The sequence below is a fragment of the Magnolia sinica genome, chromosome 18 (assembly GCF_029962835.1).
Source record: "Magnolia sinica isolate HGM2019 chromosome 18, MsV1, whole genome shotgun sequence".
Taxonomy (NCBI): domain Eukaryota; kingdom Viridiplantae; phylum Streptophyta; class Magnoliopsida; order Magnoliales; family Magnoliaceae; genus Magnolia; species Magnolia sinica.
Window position 1 is genome coordinate 14399622 of NC_080590.1, and position 12093 is coordinate 14411714.

At 40.2% G+C, this 12093-nt stretch overlaps 1 protein-coding gene across 1 annotated transcript; it reads left to right on the top strand.

Annotated features, from left to right (window-relative positions):
* Positions 1-7033: 7033 nt before the first annotated feature.
* On the top strand, positions 7034-12076 carry LOC131232796 (probable leucine-rich repeat receptor-like protein kinase At5g63930). Its single transcript, XM_058229277.1, has 4 exons — positions 7034-7567; positions 7676-7936; positions 8287-9132; positions 11311-12076. The coding sequence occupies exons 1-4, from the start codon at positions 7144-7146 to the stop codon at positions 11787-11789; spliced, it is 2010 nt and encodes a 669-aa protein (XP_058085260.1). The 5' UTR covers positions 7034-7143; the 3' UTR covers positions 11790-12076.
* Positions 12077-12093: the final 17 nt, after the last annotated feature.

Sequence of the window (12093 nt, forward strand, 5' to 3'; positions counted from 1 at the left end):
TAAAGAAGATGCGTATCTCATGTTAAACACACCACAAGAAATAGTAGTGATTGACCATTAAAAACTTTCTAAGGCCACAAAAGTTTTGAATCTAGCTGGTATTTGTGTGGTACGTTCATCCTTATCTTTGTGACCTTACCAACAGGTTGGATGGCAAATAAACATTCTACTAACTTAGATAATTTTTTAATGATAGGTGTTCAATTGCCACTATTTCCTTGGGTATAGTCCACCTAAGATTTAAATTTGCTTCGCTTTTAATCATGCCCTGAAACAGGCTATCAAAATAGTCGGACAAAATGGATGGAAGGAAAATTCATTAACAATCAGAGGTCCACCCACTAAGTGGATTTGGGGATCCACCAAAGCACTCACTAGCATTGTAATATACAGAAATTGCATCGTCTAGACTTCATCAAGTGGGCCATACGTGTAAGAAAAGAATGGACGGCTAGAAAAGTTAGAACTAATGGTCAACAGTCAAAGTAAGCATGCCACTGAATTGAGAAGTGGACTAACCTGAAAAATTGGACGGCCAGCAACTTTGTACCTAATGTCGTACCCCATTTTTCTACTGTTCTTCGTGAACCCAGTAAAAAGACATATGGTGTCAAAGATCTTTAACAATATTTTAATTGCTTTTGTGGAATCCTAATTGATAGGATGACATAATTTTGAAGTATTTAAAAACAAACTAAGTAGTCCATAAGTATTATAAGGTGTAGCCAAGAAGTGTCTAAAAGTAAATTGAGCAGTCAAGAGATATCTAATAGCAGACCGACCAATCAAGAGAAGCCACGAAACATAATGCAGTCGAAAAGCTTAGTAAAGCAGTCAAAATATAAAGATGCATAGAGTGGTCGAGTGGAACGCAAGCGAGTGATCGACAAATGAAATACAACCGGTGTGTGGTTAAAGGGTTAGTGACAATAGAAAGAAACAAAACTTGTTAAGAAGAAAAGAAAAAGTCATAAAAGAGAAACATAACAAGCGAATGATCTAAAGAAACTTTTCAACTACTATAATTTGAGCTGGGCATCGAACCGAGTCGGATCGGATTGGGTTCAACTCGACTTGGTCCGAAATCTGGAGGGCTTGACCTGAACTCGATCCGATCCAGAACTGAGTCTGGGTCATCTGAATCGAACCGATCCGAACACTTACTGGCTTGAACCAATCCGAGTCCGACTCGGTCAGGACAACCAAGTTGGATCAGATTGGGCAAGGTTCAGATCGGTCCAGTTTTTTTTTTTTAATAGTGTGGAAATCATTATTCCCACTATTTCCTATGGTGTGATATACTTGATCATTGGATATATTTAAAATTTAGTATCAATCCCTCAAATGATCTGAAAAAACTAATGGACAATGTGGATAAACCAAAAAAATTCAAGGCAAGCCCCACATAGTTTACTTAGTACAATAAAAACATACTGAGTTAGTACGAAATCCAATTTTGCCGCTTCTTGAAGAAGTTTTGTAATTTTTTTTATTGAATTTATATATTTTCTTGTTGGGTCCCATCAAGTACTACTGCTCATTTACCTTGCATATCAAGCAACCTTTGAACTGCATCTCTCTCTCTCTCTCTCTCTCTCTCTCTCTCTCTCTCTCTCTCAGCAACTCTCGTGGCAAAAGAATCATGATTTTCAGCATACGAGCTCAAAACCCATGTGAGTTGTTATCAACTCCTCCTTTTTCCATTTTCATCTATACTTCATATTTCTAAAAAGTTACAAAAATCTCATTTCCTTTTTAATACCCAATACTAATCTCTCTCTATCTTTCTATCTCAAATGATACGTTCTATTATTTATATATAGAAACGAAATCTCAACGGTCATCTGTTTTTGAAATACATGCATTGTTATGTTTCTAATTTGAAAAAAGAAAAAAGAAAAAGACGATGTTGATTCATTTTTGTTTGACAATTCTACTCATTTGAAGTGGGCCTTTTTATAGAAACGGAATCATAATTATCTTAATAATACTAATTAATATCATTATTATCATTATATGACTATATACGGGTGCGGTCTGCTTTTGGCCTACCCTTGGCCATGAGTATTTTCATTCTCCGACTTTCTCTTATTACAATCCGTCCAATTCACTGCTCCTTGGTTATTTCGAACTGTTTTATTTATTTATTTATTTTTTCTAAAGAAAGTATGCTATTAAGAATTGGTTCATCAATGTTCATATATATATATATATAATGAAATTTACTAGAAACTATAAAATACAGACCATATAGGGCCCGGATCGGATCGGATCCAATTAGATCGAGTTTTGGATCAGTTCGATCCGGATTGACATTGATCCGAGCCTAATCCGATAAACGGTCGGATCTGCTTGATCCTACTCGAACCGCACCGATCCAGGCCATCGGTTCGATTTGAATCGGGTTGAATATGGTCGGATCCATCGGATAGGGTTAGACATGCCCAACTCTAACTGTAACCATTATAGTAATGGAAAAACAAAATAAAAGAATAAATTATAACAAAAGTTTATAAATAGTAGAAGAATCCAACAAAGAAAACTCAATCAACCAATCTAACAAAAAAACCAATCAAATCATATCTATTAATTTATATTTTATTTAAGCTTATCATGGGAGTAGCGATAATTGATAAGATATAATCAAAATCTATAATTTTATGTTAGATTTTTTTGTTATCATATATCATGTTGTTCTTCAAAAGACATTCTTACTATCGCTCTTAGCGACTAGTTGTGAATCTTTCCTTCTATTTTATTTCTAAAGTCTTTTCTTATAAAAATCACAAAGTACCTTATCTTTAAAGAACTTCATCCTTCTACTAATGCTTGATCATTATTAAATTCTGTGAGTACTTAAGTGACCTTTTTTCTCATAACTAATTATATATGTTTATAATAGATATACCTGCTTATTTTCACGCTTAAGGTCGAAGATGATCAGCCTACTGCTATGTCAACTCTAACGTGCCTCCACAAAATTACATGCACACGATCGAATGCAAACCAAAGTATCAGTAACTAATGGTCAGCATCAATGCACACATGCTGCTTACCAGATAAATGGGTTAGCGTGGTCTTCTGCGTGGTAGCTAGGCATTGAGCACCACCCCATGAACGTCTCAAATCCCACACACGTGCCCTGATTTTTAGAGCTTGTAAATGCCTCCTTATGATCAGATTCTGAAAGGCGACCGCAGCTGTTTATCCGTTGGGCCACCACATGGATAGGGAATATCTCGAATTGAAGGGGACTGGGCTGTTAGCCATGCCATCAGTGATCTACGAAAGGAAAGGAAAGGACAGAGAAACCGCCAAATTCGACCAGAAAAAAAGCTTAAAATAGCTAGACAGAAAGAGTTGTCCAGTGGCCGCAATTTTTGGCCAGTAGCCTGTCAGCCCGGTGGCCCACCATTCAACAGTCCCAAACAAGACACGTGAGCTCCAAAGTTACCATCAGAAGCGGAGCGGCTTAGGTGCGGCCCTGGCCTAACCTAAGATGGTGCAGTCCTTACCGTGGGGCACATATTAATGTCTATATTCTATATCCACTCTGTCCATACGTTTTAAAATATAATTTTAGGTCTTAATCCCAAAAATTAAGTAGATCTAATTCTCAGGTGGACCATGCATTAGGAAACAGTGGTGACTGAACGCCTTACCCTTAGAAACTTCCTGGGACCCACCTCAATGTTTTCTTAATGTTTATTTTCCCTCAGACCTGTTAGATAAACCTTGATCAAAGATAAAAACAAATATCAGCTTGATCCAAAACTAATGTGATGCATTAATAGTCATTCACTACTTTTTACTATGTTATGGTCCACCTGAGAATTAGATCTACTTAATTTTTGGGATTAAGACCTAAAATTATATTTTAAAACGTACGGACAGTGAATATACAATATAGACATTAATATGTGCCCCACGATAAGCGTCGCACCGTCTCGAGAAAGGCTGGGGCTGCGTCTAATCCGCTTCCGGTGAGAAGGGAGAGAGAGGTCACTAGTGGTTCTGCATGGACGTTGGATCCGTGAAAAAGATGGGCCATGAGATGAGGGTTACCTGTAGGTGAAATAAGGCAAAATCAACCCATTAGTGGGGCTACAATTTTACATTGATTCCGACCATCAGCTCTTCGTTGATTCCTTCGTTGAGCCCTGTCTATGAATCAACCGGTTTGATTTTCATTCCATGTGATCTTAATGGTGTGGTCCACGTTTTTAACGGATCAGATTTTCAAGATAATCACTCGTTGGAGGGTGAGTCGGAGTTTTACGTGGAAGCTCAAATACAGTGCTTGCACAGTTGCACGTGATCATTTGGCTAAAATGACCCTGCGGACCTGTAAAATTTACGTTTGGTTTTCTACCAGAAATGACTTCTATTCGGTTTTCTTCATATGATACGCCGGCGGCTATGACACTTGATACGCAGGCACTTTGAAATGGTATAAGCGGCTTATAATAACTGAAATTAAACTGACTAAATTTTACATCCCACCGTATCTAAGCTACAGGATAGAAATCAGCTTTGTTCAACAATCCTAACATCTGGATCGTTGACAGATGTTTCTTTGAAATACAACCGTTGGATATTGTGAATGTCCAGTAATCTAATATTTAAATTACTATTTAAGAGTAATTTTTGGTTCCTAATACATATAAAGTGGTTCCCATAATTTGGACGGTTTAGTTTGAATTACTTGTATGCCACGTATGTAACTTCTTAGTAATTTTTAATTGCCAGCATATCGTCCTTCGCGCTCTGCCGTAGTATCGAAGTATCTCTCATTCTTCCACGGACTCTCTTGGCGTGAACTCCAAAGCTAGAAACCAGCCACAGCCTGCTTACCCTCCTCTGCATTGAATAACTCCAATCAGAAATAAAAAGGAAAGAAATCTGCTGTTTTATATATATATATTTTTGCATAGAATGTCCGTTTTCAAGATTTGTTAACTGGTGGTGACCATTCTACAGTACAAGTCACGTGTTCTCATTCTGGAATAATGGGTGCTCTGATTCCAACTGATCAGACGAAGTCATATGGTAGAAATTGAAGGGAAGGGGATTGGCTGGTGTAACACACACACCAGCTATATAGCTGTGTAGGTACGTGTCGTGCGAAGACGAGCGCTGACGCTACTCGAGATCCGAGTTGTACGAACGGTTCAAAGGAGATCAAAGTTACACGGGATCCAAAATGATGTTTTTATTATATCCGCACCGTTCATCCATTTTTAGAGATAATTTTAGATCATTATAAAGAAAATAAATTATATCCAAAGATCAAATCGAACACACCAAAAATAGCAGCGGGGATAATGATATTCACCGTTAAAAAAATTCGTAGGGCCCACCACAACGTTTATTTTCTATCCATTATGTTCATAAGGTCACAAAGACATTGATGAAGAGGAAAATCAATTTCATATTGATCCAAAACTTTTGTGACCCATAAAAGGGTTTCAATGGTATACGTTCAATCCCCCACTGCTTTTTTCAGTGTGGTCCACTTGATAGTTAGATCTAACTTATTTTCAGTATCTAGCCTTAAGACTAGTTCGAAAAATGTATGGACGGTTTGGATATAACACATAGCTCATGATTAAACCCACGGAGCTTAATGACGTCACTGCATCAGCTATATAGCTAGTTTCTGTGGTGCACTAGCCAATCCGCTTCCAAATTGAAAACGTGTACTCGCAGGGCGCGGAGTTCCTGCACAAGGATGCAGGGTGGGGTCCACTGAGATGATTCTGAGAAATCCAACTGTCAATCCGTTTTTCGAACTCATCTTAGGACATGAGACCAAAAATGAGGTAGATCCAAAGCTCAAGTGGTTCACACAAAAGTAAACAGTTGGGATTCAGTGAGCACCGTTGAAATAATCTTCTGGCTATACAAGTTTTGTAGAAGGCTTTATTTTTTTGTATTTTCACTACGTGCCAGTGGGATTGACCTTATAAACGGTTTGGATGGCATATAAACATCAAGGTGGAGCCCAGGAAGGTTTCAACAGTAGGAATTTCTTTTCGCAATTATCCTTCTCGTGTGACCGACTTGAGTTTTGGATTCATTTTATTTTTGGTTGCATGTCCTAAAATAAGCTCGAAAAACGGATGAACGTACTAGATTTCTCAGAAACATCACGGTGGGCTCCACCCCGCATCCTTGCGCAGGAACTTCCTGCGAACTCGCAGGAGTGCACATTCGCGGATTCTTACCCGCGTAGATCAACGACAGCATCGCAGAATTGAGCCGTTCATCACATGATCAACTGCGTAGATGTCATGTCCCGCATGCCGGCGGATACGATCATCGAGAGATATCAATGCGCGAGCATTTAAAACCTAAAAACTAAAGTAATTACCTGACGAGCGTCTCAGATGTCTCGTACGTGTTCAGCTAATTAGCGGATTCGATCTCGTGTTTGCATTGCAGGGACGCGACTTGCCTGTAACGACTCCCGTGTAATGCAAACCTCTATGGGGCCACCATGATTTTGTGTTATATCCTGTCTGTCCATCCCCTTAGTCAGCTTATTTTAAGACATGACGAGAGAGAGGAGAGAGATTCAAAACTCAAGTGCACCACATGAGTGAGGACTGAACATTCACCGTTGAAACCTTAACGAGCATCACAGATGTTTAGGGATGACGGTTCTTTGTTTTTCCTTCATCCAGGTGGGAATCACCTTTTGAACGGTTGGATGGCATCTAGACATCACGGTGGGCCCAGGAAGGTTTCAATGGTGAGTGTTCCATCCCAAGTGATTTTTGTGTTATTGCCCACTTGAGTTTTGGATCTCCTTTCTATTTGGCCTCATTTACCTACATGAGCTGACGAAACGGATGGACGGAGTAGATATAACACAAACATCGTGGTGGCCCCACCATATCTTTGGGTTACTGGGAGCAGTATTACCCAGGATACAGGCAAGTCGTGTGCTTAGTGCATTATACACATGTGACAGTTTTCCACGTGTGAGGCGAGTGCACTTTCAAAACTGCATTTTGTCCTGTTTCTACTTCTCCGTCCGAGTCCTTACCCCGTCTCCCCAAAGCCTTCAAAACTCGAACAGAGAGACAGGAATACAGAGAGAAACAAAAGCTCTGCTTGGAGGGCATTTTCGGAAGAAAAATGAGTCTCCTCTCTCTACTCTCCTTCCTCTTCACAACACTTGTCTACCTGCAAACTGTTTGTGGAAATGCCGAGCTGAAATCGCTCCTGGAAGTGAAAGCCGCCTTAGACCCCGTGAACCGGTTCCTTTCGTCCTGGGCCGAGGACGGCGATCCATGCAGCGGCACCTTCGAAGGAGTTGCCTGCAACGAACATGGCAGGGTAGCTAACATTTCTCTGCAGGGAAAAGGCCTCTACGGCTCCGTTTCTGCCGCCATTTCCGGCCTGAAATCCCTCACAGGCCTCTACCTCCATTACAACTCTCTCTACGGAGAAATACCCAGAGAAATCTCGCATCTTACGGAGCTCTCTGACCTCTATCTCAATGTCAATAACCTCTCTGGAAGCATCCCTGTAGAAATCGGCAACATGGATAATCTCCAAGGTGAGAAGAAAAGCTGAAAGCTGATGTCTTTTCTGGGGATTTTGGGGGGTGTTTTTTTTTTTTTTTTGTTTTCCTGGTTTTTTATTTTCTTTTGCTGGGTTTTGTTAGTTTTGCAGCTTTGCTATAATCAACTGAGTGGAAATATTCCTACCCAGCTGGGCTTCTTGAAGAAGCTGAGCGTTCTCGCGCTTCAATGTAATCGATTGACGGGAGCGATCCCTGCGAGCTTGGGAGATTTGAGCATGTTGATGAGGGTAGATTTGAGCTTTAATCGGCTCTTCGGTTCGATTCCAGGGAAGCTTGCTGATGTTCCTCAGCTGGAGGTTTTGGATGTTAGAAACAATACTCTGTCTGGCAATGTTCCTCCTGGTAATAATCTTTCTAACATTTCTTGCGGGATTGTCTGTGCTTTATTCTAATGTTCTGCAATGAGCTGAAAAACGCATGTTGGTTTTTCTACTTATCGTAGATCATTCTCAGATCAGATGAAAATCCTGGCTCGATTTACTACCGTTTTCTCGATTTTTTAAGATGAAGTGAAATAATCCTATTCGATTTTTTAAGATGAAGTGAAATAATCCTATTCGATTTTCCACTGTTCTTTTGAATTTTTAAGATAGAATTGAGAACCACTTTGATTTTTCTGTCGTCCTCTTGATCTTCCGGTATCTAATGGAACAAACTGATATTTTCTTTTTCTTTTTCTTTTTGGTATGAAGCTTTGAAGCGACTGAATGACGGATTTCAATTTGGAAACAACTCAGAATTGTGTGGAGTTGGGTTTTCTACTTTGAGAGCTTGCGCTTATGTTGCAAATCCTAACAGACCTGAACCTGGATCGGCGGGAGATATTCCGCAGTCTGCTAATATCAACATGAATTGCAGGAAAGGCCATTGCCAAAGTACATCCAAGACTCCGGCAATTGCTGTTGTTATTGGAGTAATTGCAGTTGTGGTTGGAGGAACTGCAACCGGGCTCTTCGCCTTCTCTTGGTACCGTCGCAGGAAACAGAGGATCAGTAGCGCGTTCGATGTTTCTGATAGCCGGATTAGCACCGACCAGGCCAAGGATTTCTACAGGAAGAGCGCATCTCCCCTCATCAGTCTTGAGTATTCAAACGGATGGGATCCATTGGCCGATGGTCGGAGTGGAGTGGGCTTCCCACATGAGGTCTTGCAGGAGTACCGATTCAACTTGGAGGAGGTAGAGTCGGCGACGCAGTACTTCTCAGAGGTGAATCTGTTGGGGAAGAGCAATTTTGCCGCTACGTATAGGGGGATCCTCAGAGACGGGTCTGCCGTTGCTGTGAAGAGTATCAATAAGACGAGCTGTAAGTCGGAGGACGCTGAGTTCTTGAAGGGGCTGAAGATATTGACTTCACTGCGACATGATAATATCGTCGGTTTGAGGGGGTTCTGCTGTTCGAGAGGGAGAGGGGAGTGTTTTCTAATCTATGATTTCGTCGTTAATGGAAACTTGTCACAGTATTTTGATGTTAAGGGTGACAATGGCAGGGTTCTCGACTGGTCTACGAGAGTTTCAATCGTCAATGGCATTGCCAAAGGTCAGCTTTTCTTCGTCTTCACCGCTTACTACTGCATTGCCTAAGAGAAATATTTGTTGTTTACGTGTTAGATGCATAGCCAAGACAATCGCCTTGGTCTTTTGAGCTTTTTTTGGGTATTTAAGTGGCTCATCTAACTAGGTCTTTTGATGATTCTTCTTGATCTTGTGGTTGTTTGGTATTTAGAGAAGATAATCTATCTGGGTTTTAATCAGTTACACTTGTTTTCATTTAGGTGTAGCCAGTTGGTATTTTGTTTGCGTCTTGGGTATTTGGTTAGTAGATGATTCTTGTTGTTCTTGTAGTGTGTTTGGTATTTAGAGAAGATAATCTAACTGGGTTTTGATTAGTTTTTCTTTTTTTAATCAGTTAGGGCCTGTTTGGATGCCTGTAAGTTGGGTAAGTGGGAAGTGACTTACAGGGAAGTCACTTACAGGTGGTGTTTGGGGGAGAAAAATCACCTGTAAGTAACTTACAACCTGTAAGTCACTTACAGGCAAATCTACCAAAAAACTGCAGGGGGATGGGGGTGGGAAGTCACTTCCCTGTAAGTCACTTATAGGCTCAACGGTCAGATTTTTAAAAAGAGGGGAAGAGGGAGAAACGCACCAACCCACCAAATCTCTCTCCGTCTTTGCAATCTCTCGCTGTAGTTACTGTCTTCCGTCTCTTCTCCTCCTAAAACGGTAGGGTTTCATCTACCCTTTGTTTCTCCTTTGAAAACGGGAGTGGTTTGACGTTACTCTATAAGGCACGCTGGCATACAAACAGTCACTTATACGCACCTGCGTATTTTTTCAAATGTGTCATGGGCCTCTAATCCAAACAGACCATGTGATGCAGCATCCCATGAAACCGTCAGGGACTGTGGCCTATGGTTGGTGATCCTATAGATCGTTTATCTGGTTGGTCTCACTGTGGCCTGTGGTTGATGATCCTGTGATGTACTCACAGTGTTGGTGAATCTCTTAGATTGCACAATTAGAATGCAAGTAATTTAACGATCTACATCAGTGTTGGTGAATCTCTTAGATCCTGAGCATCAAACTCCTCATTAGAGAATGAGAAAAACTTTGATGATAGAGTGGGATTGATGATGCTTTGGCCCTTGGAAATTACATCAAATTGCACAGTTGGAATGCAAGTAATTTAATTATTAGATTTTCTATTAATGTTTTTAAGTTTATTCTCAATGCTTAAATTTAGTTATTACTCCATATTATAGATTTTTGGAATTCGTGGGCCCACTTTTATAGCCCACTTGATGATTGGTTTAGCTTAATAATTATCGTAAATATTCATCTTGATGGGCTTAACAAAATAACATATTTGATCCCATGTTTTTTTATATGATTATAACAATTTAGAACGATTCCCCAATCTAAGCTATGCTCGATGTGAATATACAGCTTTCTACATGTAAGTAACTCATAGGTTATCCAAACAGAAAAAGTAACTTACCTGTAAGTGATTTACAACTTACATCCAAATAGGTTACCTGTAAGTAACTTTCACATGTAAGTCACTTACAGGTAAGTCACTTAAAACTTAAAAGAACTTACAGGCATCCAAACAGGCCCTTAGGTGTAGTCAGCTTTTCAGGGTTGTAGGGGTTAGAATCTAACCAGGTCTTTTGATGATTCTTCTTGTTCTTGTGGTTTTTTTAGTATTTAGAGAAGATAGTATAAGTGGGTTTTGATTAGTTTTATTTCCTTTAATCATTTACGTTTAATCAGTAGGTGTAGTCAGCTTTTCTGGGTAGTTGAGAGTAGAATATAACTAGGTTTTTGGATGATTCTTCTTCTTCGTGTAGTGTGTTTGCCATTTAGAGAAGATAATATAGCTGGGATTTGATTATTTTCCCTTCTTGTAATCACTTAGATGTAATGATCAGTTGGAGTTTTGAGCTTTTCTGGTGAGTAGAGAGTAGAATCTAACCAGGTTTTTAGATGATTGTTCCTGTTCTTATAGTGTGTCTGGTATTTAGAGAAGATAATCTAACTGGGTTTTGATCAGTTCAGCTCACCGTAATCAGTTAAAGATCGACATCCAACTGTTTCATGTTGGTTTTTTCTTGATGTTGTTTTGCCTCTTGTATTGAATTGGGTGGTATTTTAGTTTATTTTTTCTTAGAACACATCTGTTTTTTTATTGTTATTATTATTATTTTCAATGCAGGCATTGAATATCTACACAGCAACAAAACGAGTAAACCTGCACTCGTTCACCAAAACATATCAGCAGAGAAGATCCTGATTGACCAGTATTTCAATCCCTTGCTCTCTGATTCCGGTCTGCACAAGCTCTTGGTTGATGATGTCGTCTTCTCAACCCTCAAGGCCAGCGCTGCAATGGGCTACCTGGCCCCTGAATACACCACCACGGGCCGGTTTACAGAAAAGAGTGATGTCTATGCATTTGGGGTTATTGTGCTTCAAATCCTCAGCGGGAAGAGGAGAATCACTCATTTGACCAGAGTCACAGCTGAATCAGGCAAACTGGAGGACCTGATCGACGGGAACCTTCATGGGAAGTTCTCCAATTCAGAGGCGGTGAAGCTGAGAAAGGTCGCATTGGTTTGTACCAACGATGCACCTGATCGGAGGCCCACCATGGGGATGGTGATTGAGGAACTAAGCAAGTGCAGTAGTTTGTAGTTGCTGATGTTTTCTATGGCCATCTCCATGCTGTTTTGGTTTTATGTATCATGTTACTTGACTAAGATTCCTTAGCCTGAAAGTGTTTCTCAAGGCAATGGGCCAGGAGAGGTGGGCCATCACTAACTACTGATGCTAGTCTGTTGTTAGTATTTGAATTTTATGATGGATTGTGTCCTCTTCTGAGGACTGGAGCTACCTGTGTGTATGTATTTTTGGCTGTTTTTGTAACATGGGACACATGATCTCATCTACTCACGTGATTTACAAGGAATATTGCCAATCCATCCTGCGGTTTCTACCT

Bases quoted from the DNA above. Each gene is read 5' to 3' on its own strand.
- LOC131232796 (XM_058229277.1), top strand. From the start codon at position 7,144: ATGAGTCTCCTCTCTCTACTCTCCTTCCTCTTCACAACACTTGTCTAC. The intron at 7,937-8,286 runs GTAATAATCTTT...TTTGGTATGAAG, and splicing joins GTCTGGCAATGTTCCTCCTG to CTTTGAAGCGACTGAATGAC. The intron at 9,133-11,310 runs GTCAGCTTTTCT...TTTTCAATGCAG, and splicing joins CGTCAATGGCATTGCCAAAG to GCATTGAATATCTACACAGC.